The sequence below is a fragment of the Danio rerio genome, chromosome 10, assembly GCF_049306965.1.
Source record: "Danio rerio strain Tuebingen ecotype United States chromosome 10, GRCz12tu, whole genome shotgun sequence".
In the NCBI taxonomy this organism is placed as follows: domain Eukaryota; kingdom Metazoa; phylum Chordata; class Actinopteri; order Cypriniformes; family Danionidae; genus Danio; species Danio rerio.
This window is the reverse complement of record NC_133185.1, coordinates 3490261-3503087: the sequence shown is the minus strand read 5'-3', so window position 1 is coordinate 3503087 and position 12827 is coordinate 3490261. Positions and strand designations below refer to the sequence as shown.

The 12827-nt window shown below is 35.7% G+C and overlaps 1 protein-coding gene and 1 long non-coding RNA gene across 9 annotated transcripts in view; one reads left to right on the top strand and one right to left on the bottom strand.

Moving 5' to 3' along the window:
- The window catches only part of LOC141376286 (uncharacterized), a 501640-nt gene that overhangs the window by 78951 nt on the left and 409862 nt on the right, over window positions 1-12827 (top strand). The window lies entirely within an intron of this gene.
- zfyve16 (zinc finger, FYVE domain containing 16) overlaps window positions 3566-12827 on the bottom strand; it is a 51235-nt gene continuing 41973 nt past the window's right edge. For all 8 annotated transcript variants that reach the window (XM_073914337.1, XM_005155535.6, XM_001920883.8 and 5 more), the window contains 5 exons: window positions 12166-12246; window positions 11904-12066; window positions 8576-8681; window positions 5952-6128; window positions 3566-4558 (listed from right to left, as the gene is read on the bottom strand). In XM_073914337.1, coding sequence (XP_073770438.1) covers window positions 4400-4558; window positions 5952-6128; window positions 8576-8681; window positions 11904-12066; window positions 12166-12246 — 686 coding nt within the window. In that variant the 3' untranslated portion in view covers window positions 3566-4399. The remainder of the gene's footprint in view (window positions 4559-5951; window positions 6129-8575; window positions 8682-11903; window positions 12067-12165; window positions 12247-12827) is intronic.

Here is a 12827-nt window from a genome sequence, read left to right as displayed (position 1 = left end):
GGGCTAATAATTCTGACTTCAACTGTAAGTCACTGTATAGAACATAACTTTGCTTGTGTATTGTGCTTAATACTCAAAATATCTTTAAAAAAGTAAAAGAAAACTACAATTAATTGCAATAGAGGTCTGTACTTCAAGCAGAAATCCCATTTCAAAACCTTCATCTAAACGCTAAAACAGATCCATATTGTCATAAACGACTACGAGACAATGCATTTTGAATATTTATCAAAATTTTATTCTACATAGGATACATATTAGAAATGAACGTTGTTTTGAAGAACTTTCTTAGGTCCCATACCAGATAATTAATCAAATAATTCTGGTTTTCATGAATAAATAGATACACATTATGCAAACCGGTACATCCCGACAGCTTTTTCGTAAAGCATAAAAAATACTTTAATCGTAATGATTGAATTAATCAGTTACAGTGAGAAAATAATTTAACTCCCAAAATATTCCACAAAGCCCAAATATACGGGAGCAGATCTGAGATGTCTATAAAATGCTCGACTCATTCCACAGATATCGAATCTCAATCCTTCCCCAACAATCGTTTGTATCTTAAGAACATTTGTATTTGGTTTGTGACAGAGTTATACAAGTCTTCAGATTATTTAAATATATATATACCAGTCAATATATCAAATAAACTGATTAATCGCTGTTTATATGTTGTTTTATCACCATGAAGAAACGCATAATAAAAAGTAAGGAACAATCACTCGCCCTGTATTTCATTCCACCGACCACAGTAAAAGTGCATTTTGCTAATTAATGAGTTTTGATTCGTGTTATGCTGCAGCATTTCAAAAAACCAATGCATTCAGAAACTTGGAAACCACATAATCATAATAATAACAAAGAGCATAGAATGACCAAGAGGCGACACTCTAGTGTAATTTGGGAAACAGCCACTAGAGGGCGCGGCGGCCATTAGAACAACAGCATTTTATAAGTCTGTAAAATAAACTATTAAAAGTGCTGATGACTGTGATGGTAAGTGTTGTATTATCGTCTTTCAGGTTGTATCTCCGCTTTAATGCGCTTTTTAAATAAATAAATAAACAAAGCAGCTGCTTGCCATCGCGACCGTAATGAGATCCAATGGACGGCCGATCGCTTTCACTCCAAAATGGCGGAATCCGGGGCTGTTGCTGGGCGCTGCTGTTGCAATGGAGCGCTCTATTGAGTGTCGCCTCTTGGTCATTCTCAACTCTTTGATAATAATTAGTGAGGAAGAAAGTTGTTTTGCATTTTTCAAATAGACTTGAAGCTGAATGTAAAATCGTAAGACCACAGTTTAGTGAATAAAGGTTATTGCATTTATAAAACAGCTACGTAATCCTGAAACAGCATATCCAGCGTGTTTTAGGAGGACAGAGTTTTCATAGGATCCGTCGAACTCATCAAAAAGTTACAGATATTTTATCGTCCGCAGTATAGAGAGAACATTTGGCAGCCTCATAACCTGGCATCATGGTGAGCTAACATAAAATAGTAAGACATGGAAAGCATTCAGATGGGTGGAGATTATTATTTTAGGCAAATAATTGTGTTTTTGATTTCCTGGCTGGTCATAGTAGTGTTAAAAGAATAAAACAGTTCAACAATTCAATAAAAGAAAACTTGAATCAATGCAGTAGTGTGAAAATAACGATAAATGCTAAAGCATACACCACCTGACAAAAGTCTTGTCGCCTATGCAAGATTAAGGAACAACAAATAACAACTTGACTTCTAGTTGATCATTTGGTATCAGAAGTGGCTTATATAAAAGGTAAAGGTCTCTTGATTACACGCTTTTTACCAAAATAAAATATGATCATGCCTTGATTATTAATGATTTCATTAGGACAGTAAGGTCTGACTTTGCTTAGACTAAAGTCTCATCACTGAACAGAAATAATGTCCAGTATAGAATATAAAGTCCTGCTGCAGTGGAGACAGAATGAATATTGTGTCTGACTCCATCATGAGCTTGGAGGACTGCATCCATACATCTCTGCACTGACTCAAATCACTGATTAATAAAGTCATCTGGAATGGCAAAGAAAGCGTTCCTGCAGGACTCCCAGAGTTCATCAGGATCCTTTGGATTCATTTTCAATGCCTGCTCCTTCATCTTACCTCAGACATGCCCAATAATGTTCATGTATGGTGACTGGGCTGGCCAATCCTGGAGCAGCTTGACCTTCTTTGTAGAGATGCGCGGATGGCGGTTACAGCCGCGGAATCCGTGGTTTCGGGCGGATGACATGACGAAAAATTATATTTTAATTAAATTCGGGCGGGTGGTGGGCGGTTGTACTGTTTTTGTACACATAGCTGGCGCACCAACGAAAAAGCCTAGGACTGACTTCACAGAATGAGAGGAGGAATCGGATACACTAATTCTGGATGAAGTACAGAAGTCTTCCTCTACAAAATTAAGAATAGACGGATCAGCAGAGGGAAATCTACTTTCCTTTTGGGAGAAACAAGGCAGTCATTCCCACGTCTACAGCACCTTGCCAAGAGAATTCTATGCATTCCAGCAACAAGTGCTGCGAGCGAGCGCTCCTTCAGTGCAGCAGGGCGCATTAGAGGCCAGGCGCTCTCGTCTGAATGTTGAAATGATGTGTCAAAATGCGTTTTCTATTAGGCTACTATAATAAAAAAATGTACAGTACAGTGCGTTTCATTTAGGCTATTTATTTATTTATTTTTGTCCCTGTGCACCGATTGGAGACGGAGTTCACTGCTGATATTCTGAGAGCTTTATAGGGTGCTTCTCATTTCTTATTTGTGTATCCTCGTTTCCTTCCCTTGCTTTCTTTCCTCGTCTTTCCAACCCTATAGGATGCGAGGGAAGGACGCAAAAAAAAACAAAACTCAAGGACCGAGGAATCGAATCAAGTGAAACGACACGTCCTCGTATTGTTTAGCGTCACTTCAAAGCGTCAATTAATGCTGGATTTGACTTGCACGTTTGGATTAACTGCATGTCATTAAAGTCATTCTCTATTTTCTAATAATCAATAAAGAAACATTCATTTAATAATAAAAAGGAATAAGCCATTCAAATAAAGAGCTCAGTCAGCAGATGGCGGGCGGGTGCGGTTTTAAAAATTGGTCAAAAATGTTAGTGCGGATGGATGGCAGATGGATGATGAGTTTTATGATGCGGTTGCGGATGAAATAATAGCCCATCCGCGCATCTCTACTTCTTTGCTTTCAGGAGCTTGGATGTGGAGGCTGAAGTATGAGCAGGAGCGCTATCCTTCTGGAGAATTGTCCCTCTCCTGTGGTTTGTAATGTAATGCGCAGCACAAATGTCTTGATACCTCAGGCTGTTGATGTTGATCATCCACTCTGAAGATCTCTCGCACGCCCCCATACTGAATGAACCCCAAACCATGATTTTTCCTTCACCAAACTTGACTGATTTCAATGAGAATCTTGGGTTCATGCGGGTTCCAGTAGGTCTTCTGCAGTATTTGTGATGGTTGGGATGCAGCTCAACAGATGATTCATCTGAAAAGTCTATCTTCTGCCACTTTTCCAAATTGTCAACTAGAAGTCAAGTTATTATTTGTTGCTCTTACAATTTTTCTCAGGTAGTGAATATTGTCATAGGGATGATTTTATCGTCTCTTTTCTTCTGTCAGGATAAATCTGCAAGCGTACCACTGAGTTATACGCTCAAGTGGGGTTTTTTAGGGCTATAACCGTGTCATTTCAATGCCTTATCAAAAATATCACCTTTAATAAACATGTCCACAAATATTATTGAAGCTTAATAAAAGCTTAAACGACTTAGCAGATGACTTCATCTATCGTAAATCAGGCATATTTTACCCTCTGCGTATATTACAGATCAAGGAAAAAAAACGACTAAAGATGCGGTACTTAAAAAGTACAATAATTAATACTTAATATCTTCATGTAGATTCTTAAATCCACACGAAGCTACTTCATATGATCGCTGTGAATTAAAACGGATGGAAATCAAACACTGCAGATTCCAGCTCAGAAAAACAAACAAACGTGAAAAAGTTTGAGAATCGCAGCACTTCACATGCTCGGACACCATGTGTGCAAGTAATCAAGTAATGATTATAATTCTTGGTATATCTTGACTTCGTGGTCTTACAAGAACGATTCGAAACCAACATTCATCGACCTGAACACAACTAAAGAAGCACACCGTATTTCTCACGCTTTTATTTGAGTTGCTGATCCAAGATCCGGGTTTATTCTAAAGGATCGCTAATATAGTCCCTTAAAACGCTTCTTCAAGCTCTCCATACCTGTTCAGAGAGCAGACACGGAGTCTCCTCCTGCACCTCATTGGTATCGGTCGTGAAGTCCCATTGGCTGCTCTGTGGATGGAAAGTTTATAAGTCACCAGTGATCAAATGCTCAGTGAGATGTAGAAGAAAAACTCCATGTCCATGGCCTGATGGGGTACACAGGAGCTTCCTCCGTGGATGACAGGAATTAGAGCCCCGTCCAGATCGTTCATGTATTTCTGAGGCAGGAGGCGGCCAGAAGATCCAGCCTGGTACTCGACCTGAAAAAAACACAGCAATGAGGGAATTACCAATGCAACATACATTTAAAGTAGATCTGCACTATATGTCTGTAACGGAGGCCAGCTAGCGGAGTGCTACAGATGCTAGAGTCTATGGTCTTTAGCCTACTTGTTAAATCAACCGACTCCCATGCAAAGATTCGCCGGTTCAATCCCAGCTCAGACTGTTTTGGGAGCAGTAGGACCGGTGGGTTACAAATGGGGGCTCGTCCGGGATGGGAGTGAGATTAAGGGGTTGAGTGTAATAGAGGCCAGCTAGCAAAGTGCTATGCAGGTAAACTTCACTCCTCTGACCTCTAAAGTTGCTCTAGCGACAAACGCTAGAGGCCATGGTCTTTAGCCTTCTTGTTAGATCAACCGACTCTCATGCAAAGAATCGCCGGTTCAATCCCAACTCAGACTGTTTTAGGAGCAGTAGGACTGGTGGGTTACAAATGGGGGCTCGTCCGGGATGGGAGTGAGATTTAGGGGGGTGAGTGTATACGAGGCTAGCTAGCGAAATGCTATGCAGGTAAACCTCACTCCTTTGACCTCTAAAGGTGATCTAGCGACAAACGCTAGAGGCCATAGTCTTTAGCCTACTTTTTTAGGGCAACAGACTCCCATGCAAAGAATCGCTGGTTCGATCCCAGTTCAAACTGGGTAGGGTGCAGTAGGACCTATGGGTTACATGTCATTTCAGCATCGATATGGCAATGTGCTTATATGCAAGATATGCAATGTTGAGTCTGAATTATAGTTGACCAGGAGCTACAGAATTAGTTACAGAATTTATATGGAATTTATACGATTTAAGCAAAAAAAAAAAGTCTTACTTAGATTTCTTGTTTTGTTTCTAGTCTAAATATCCACATTTGAAGTGAAAAGAAGATTATTTAGCTTACCCATTGGCAGATCATTTGAAAAACTCTTAATTTTGTTTTATTTCTTCTGAAGTTGAACAATACAACACAATTTTTGCTTGATCGAAGAATTTTTAGATATTTGGACTAGAAATGAGACGAAGCAAATGTAAGAAAAGCATTTTTTGCATTGTGATTATTCAGTTTCTGTACCTGAAAACAATCAAATAGAGCTATTCAATTTATCTTGTGAAACTGGAAACATATCGCAATACTTATCGCAGAAAAATACTAATTTTCCAATATCGTGCAGGCCAAATTTAAAGTGACAGTGCAAAGCCTTTGTTACAAGTACATAAGAAAAGAACAATACTTATTATTAACTGGATCATTATCTAAATTAATTAAATGCGAGACTTATCTTTTGTATTTAGTATTTTAAGTACTTAAATTACAATAAAAAAGTTTATTGTTGATTACAGGGCTGGTTGAAGCATACCAAAAAGCTGAAGCATCCCAAAAAGCTTTACCATGTCTGAGTCAGTGGAGACTCGGAGTGCAAGAGAGTTGAATCCATTGGCCATGAGCACGGAGAGATGCGGGCAGAGGGCGGCACAGCTGGCGGTGGCGATCTCTCTCTGAAACTGAGCTGATGATGTGAGGATGGCAGGCAGGGACACGTCTGAAGACTTCAGCAAATAGAAGACCTGATGGGGCAGAGGGGACCAGAGATGAGTAAAAGTATGCAGATATGCATCAAAATGACTATGCAAAACATTGAGATCGAAAACAATAAATAGTGAATAATTATTCAGACTTTTAGAGTAATTTTCTATGAATATTCATATTATACTTAGTATACCTGTAATAGGTGTGCAATAGGATAGGTAATAGGTGTGCAATTTAGAGTAATAGGAAGAGCTTGATTAGCTATTATGTTTCCAGTTTAATTTAACATGTTTCTAAAATGAATTAGCATGTTGCTACCATGATTTATACACTAATCAACATGTTACCAGCATGTTTCTAGTATAAATTAGCATGTTGCTAGCATCTATCTAGTAAGATTTAGAATTTTGTTAACATCATCAAGTTTGAAAGCATGTTGCTAGCATGATTTTAGTATGAATTAACATGTTAGCATGTTTCTACTATGAATTAGAATGTTGTTAACATGTTTTTCTAGTATGAATCACGATGTTGTTATGCTTCTAGTATGAATAAAAATGTTCTTAGCATATTTAAGTATGAACTAACATTTTGTTACCATGTTTTTAGTATGAATTAGCATATTGGTAGCATTTTTCTAGTAAGAATTAGAATGTTGTTAACATCACTGAGTATGAAAACATGTTGCTAACATGTTTCTAGTATGAATTAACATGTTGTTAGCATTATTTAAAAATGAATTAACATGTTTTACCATGTTTTTAATATGAATAAGCATGTTAGCATGTTTGTAGTGAGTTAACATGCTGTTCAAATGGTTGTAGTATAAATTAGCATGTTATTAACATGATTTCAGTACGTTGACACTATTCTAGTTTGAATTAGCATGTTTTTAGCATGCATTTAGTCTGAAATAGCATGTTAACGTGTTTCTAATTTGAATTAGCATGTTGGATACCATGATTTGAACATTAATTAACATATTATAAGCAAGTTTCTAGTATGAATTAGTATTTAGTTAACATCATTATATATAAAAGCATATTGCTAGCATAATTCTAGTATGAATTAGCATCTTAGCTTGATTTTAGTATGAATCACCCTGTTGTTAAGTTACTAGTATAAATTAAAATGTTATTAACATGATTTGAGTATGAATTAACATGTTGTTACCATATTTCTATTAATTAGCATGATGTTAACATGTTTTTCTAGTATGAATTAGCATGTTAGCTTGTTTCTAGTATGAATAAACATGTTATTAGCATGTTTCTTGTATGAATTAACACAGTTTTAACATTAATAAACATGTTATCAACATGTCTCTAGTATAAATTAACACGTTGCTAGCATGTTTCCAGTATAAATTAACGTTAACATGATTTATATACAAATTAGCAATTGTTGCTAGCATGTTTCTAATATGAATAAGAATGCAGTTAGTATGTTGTTTTTAATATGAATTAGCATGTTTCTAGCTTGAATTAGCATGTTTTCAACAAGGGTAACATATCACTAGCATGTTAGAAGTATTAGCTAGTTTTAAAACAGCTATTCACAGTCTATAGGGCTGTTGCAAGCGTGCAGTAACTGGTTGTTATGACAGTCTGATGCAAAGTCATGAAGTCACAATATCTGGAAAAATGTTAAGTCTATGGGGCAGCTGCTCACGTGCAATAGGCGGTTGCTAGGGTGTGGCTATGAAATGAAAAGTTCATCAGTTATTGGCAGCTTGGTAGACCGAGTTAAATGAGCCCAGACTTAAATCAGTATAACAGTCTGATTTAATTTGGTTGAAACATTTGTTTACTGTGAACATGTATTTACAATAAAGCATTACACAGCTATTTTTCGGACATTAGAACTGTTAAAGGGGAGCTATTATGCAAAAATCACTTTTATAAGGGGTTTAAACAGTTGTGTGGCAGCAGCGTGTGAATATAACCAGCTTTTAATGGTAAAGATTTATTAGTTACATTTCTTTATAATCACACTTGATAGAAACAGGCTACAGAAACACTTGGATTGACATTCTCCCTTTGTACGTGTCATAAGAGGGGGAAAGCTCCGCCCACTAGTGACTCATCTCTCCCTCATTAGCATAGGACATCAGTCTTGCGAATCTGCCGCTATCCTGACACACAGGCATTTGTAGCCCCGCCCTCTTTTGAAAAGAGCGCAATCTCATTTTAATTTAAAGTGACAGTACCAAAATGGCACAATCAGAATCAAAGACTAAAAGGGGCAGCTTCAAAGAGTTAGAAAAGAAAACTTTGCATACAAACTCTATGGACATCAAAGACTTATTAGAAATCTTGTAAAATAGGGCACCTTTAAAGTAACCCTTCTTAGCTCAATATCTTGATAATACTGTGTAGCGTGATAAAAGCGTGATAAAAGCTATTAACCGTATTAAAAAAACGTATTAAAAAAACAATTAACCGTCATAAGCCTAAAGATGATACTAACATTATGCAGTACAAACCTCAGTACACCTGATGGTTCGGCCATCCATCTCGAACTCAGAGTCCTGCTGGATCTTCACGCTGGACACTCCCTCCAGAGACTTGCCGTCCACTGGACTGGTGACTCTGCAAAACATGTCAACACATAAAACATGCTACACTTTCTTAGAGGAATAAGCTTTGACCTGACACAGCATTTTGAAGCTGGAAGCTAAAGGAAAGAATTTTAAATAGTTCCCAATTAATGCAGAGAACATTTTCAAGGTCACCTGCAGCAGCGGGCAAACGGATCAATAGTTCTCCTCTCAGTAAAAGAGGTAGCTAGTACAGTATTGTCATGCAGCACTTCCATAAGACAGCCTCTGTTTAGAATCCACACTACAGCTCAAATGAATGGCATTATTATGCTTTTTTTAAGTGTTTGGAAGAAGGATATCTACAGAGCTTAACATGACAAAAATCCCATATCCTGATACAGCAGTGAAAATAAATATTGAACACATCATGTTTTTCCTCAGAATAATATTTCAAAAGGAGCTGTTGACATTGAACTGAAGCAGATTTAGGTAAAAACCCAAATACAAACAAAACAAAACAAAAAAAAATCTGAAAAATTAGCTACTGAACTACTGAAACATGTTTAATACTTTATATAAAAGGCTGCATTGGTGCTGGAAGCTTAAAGATGCCTCTCATAAGGAGAATGCTGTCTCATGCATTGCTCAGGTGTGAGTTTCTCACAGACTTTAAAAGAGTGTCAAGAAGTTTGAAACGGAGTGGTTTTTGAGTGGTTTATATTATGAATTAGCATGTTGCTAGTATGATTGGTATATTGTTAGTATGTTTTTAGAATGGACTGGTATATTGTTAGTATGTTTTTAGAATGGATTGGTATATTGTTATTATGTTTGTAGTATGGACTGGTATATTGTTAGTATGTTTGTAGTACGACTGATATATTGTTAGTATATTTTTAGTATGGACTGGTATATTGTTAGTATGTTTTTAGTTTGATTGATATATTGTTAGTATGTTTTTAGTATGGACTGGTATATTGTTAGTATGTTTTTAGTTTGATTGATATATTGTTAGTATGTTTTTAGTATGGACTGGTATATTGTTAGTATGTTTTTAGTATGGACTGGTATATTTAGTATGGACTGGTATATTGTTAGTATATTTTTAGTATGGACTGGTATATTATTAGTATGTTTTTAGTATGATTGGTATATTGTTAGTATGTTTTTATTATGGACTGGTATATTGTTAGTATGTTTGTAGTACGACTGATATATTGTTAGTATATTTTTAGTATGGACTGGTATATTGTTAGTATGTTTTTAGTTTGATTGATATATTGTTAGTATGTTTTTAGTATGGACTGGTATATTGTTAGTATGTTTTTAGTTTGATTGATATATTGTTAGTATGTTTTTAGTATGGACTGGTATATTGTTAGTATGTTTTTAGTATGGACTGGTATATTTAGTAGGGACTGGTATATTGTTAGTATATTTTTAGTATGGACTGGTATATTATTAGTATGTTTTTAGTATGATTGGTATATTGTTAGTATGTTTTTAGTATGATTAGTATTTTGTTAGTATGTTTGTAGTACGATTGATATATTGTTAGTATGTTTTTAGTATGGACTGGTATATTGTTAGTATGTTTTTAGTATGGACTGGTATATTGTTAGTATGTTTTTAGTATGATTGGTATACTGTTAGTATGTTTTTAGTATGATTGATATATTGTTAGTATGTTTTTAGTACGATTGATATATTGTTAGTATGTTTTTAGTATGGACTGGTATATTGTTAGTATGTTTTTAGTATGGGCTGGTATATTGTTAGTATGTTTGTAGTACGATTGGTATACTGTTAGTATGTTTTTAGTATGATTGGTATATTGTTAGTATGTTTTTAGAATGGACTGGTATATTGTTAGTATGTTTGTAGTATGGACTGGTATATTGTTAGTATGTTTGTAGTACGATTGGTATACTGTTAGTATGTTTTTATTATGATTGGTATATTGTTAGTATGTTTTTAGTATGGACTGGTATATTGTTAGTATGTTTGTAGTACGATTGATATATTGTTAGTATGTTTGTAGTATGATTGGTATACTGTTAGTATGTTTTTAGTATGATTGGTATATTGTTAGTATGTTTTTAGTATGGACTGGTATATTGTTAGTATGTTTTTAGTATGATTGGTATACTGTTAGTATGTTTTTAGTATAATTGGTATATTGTTAGTATGTTTGTAGTACGATTGATATATTGTTAGTATGTTTGTAGTATGGACTGGTATATTGTTAGTATGGACTGGTATACTGTTAGTATGTTTTTAGTATGATTAGTATTTTGTTAGTATGTTTGTAGTACGATTGATATATTGTTAGTATGTTTTTAGTATGATTGGTATATTGTAAGCACGTTTTTAGTATGGATTGGTATATTGTTAGTATGGATTGGTATATTGTTAATATGTTTCTAGTATGGATTGGTATATTGTTAGTATGAATTAGTATGCTGTTGGTATGTCTAATGTAAAGTCAAAGACAGTTTTTTAGTAGCAAGGGCATGGCTAATAAGTTGAAAGGTCATCAGTGATTGGCAGATTGGTAGTCGGAGTTAAGTGAGCCCAAACTTAAGTCTGTATGACTGTCTTGTGCAAAGTTATAAGGTCACAAAGTTTGGTTCAATGTTAAGTCAATGGGAGTTTTCCATATTTTCCCGGTCAGTTTTTGAAAAACTGTATGTCGGATCAGTTGGACAAGATATAGCAACTAAAATCAGAAAAGTTTAGAGGTTTGGAGTTAGTTTGTTGGTTGTAGTATGAATGGTCTAGGGGGAGATGGGTTCTTAAAATAGTCTAAGAATACGGAAGAAGAATACGTTTATGTAGTATAACATTATGTTGGATTTCTCAGAAAAAAATATACTATAGCAAATATTGTAAAAAATTCTCTGTTCTGTTAAACATAATTTGGAAAATATTTGAAAAGAATAAAAAAAAAATTCACAGGAGGGCAAATAATTTTGTCTTAACTACAGATCAATCGTTTCGTTGTAGGAGTCATGGCTATTGATTTGGACTCGTTTGTGTGTTTATTTTTAATCTAAAAATCCTGTCACCATTCACTGCCATTGTATGAATGACCAACAAGATTCATCTGCAAATCTTTTGTAATGTTCTACTCAAGAAAAAAGGGCACCTATATTTTGGATGACTTGTGGGGTGAGTAAATTAACTGCTCAGTTTCATTTTGGGGGGAAACTATTCCTTTAACTATAGCAAACGTGTGACAGTTTGATTGCACATGATAAATGGTTTGTACCCAGCGTTGACAGGTGCTGTCCAGTCGACCCAGCGCACATTCACATTTTCCCGTGTCTCTTCCGAGTCAGTCTTTCCACAGGGGATTTGGAAGTCGTTCTGGTCCCTGAGTGCCTGTCGCAAACCCTCCATCGTCTCTGGAGGGATCTGCACCATTAACCCATCTAAAGATACAAACAGCGTGACGGTGACACTCTGCTTTTAAAAACTACTGATCTGACTGAGGTACTGTATGAAAAATGACTGAAAAATAAAAGCGGTACCCTCCACAATGCTGGATTTGGCGATGAATCCTGATGATGCTTTCAGAGCGCCGTTAAAAACCACAAAACTAGCTCCAGTCACTGCAAAAGAAAGATTAGCTGGATTCACATGAACATGGTACAACAAACAAGCAAGCTTCTGTTAATTCAGGGAAAACCAAACAGAAAAATAAGCCATGACTCTCGTAACTCAAATTCTGTTGTGCTTTAGTATTTTACATGATCTAAATCTATGTTTTAAGTTTATTTTATATTGTAAATATTACGTATCCATTACAACTAAAATGGCTTAAAGATATGTTTAAATAATAAAAAAATTACACACATTTTATAACATTAATTTGAAATGATGGCTCCTCTAATGCAAAACAAATTCTTTAGGCTGTTTAAAAACCCATAAGTTTATTAATGAACAATGATCATTAAAGACCCCCTTCAGGGTTGCCAGATTGGGCAGTTTGCAATTTGGGTTTTGAATTGGATTGGATTAAATTGGAATGGGTTGGATTAGACTGGAGGGATAGATTGGAATGGATTGGGTTGAATTAGGTTGGGATGGATTGGATTGGGATGGATTAGAATGGGATGGATTGGATTGAGTTGGAATGGATGGATTGGATTAGATGGAATGGACTGAAATGGATGGATGGATTGGGATAGAT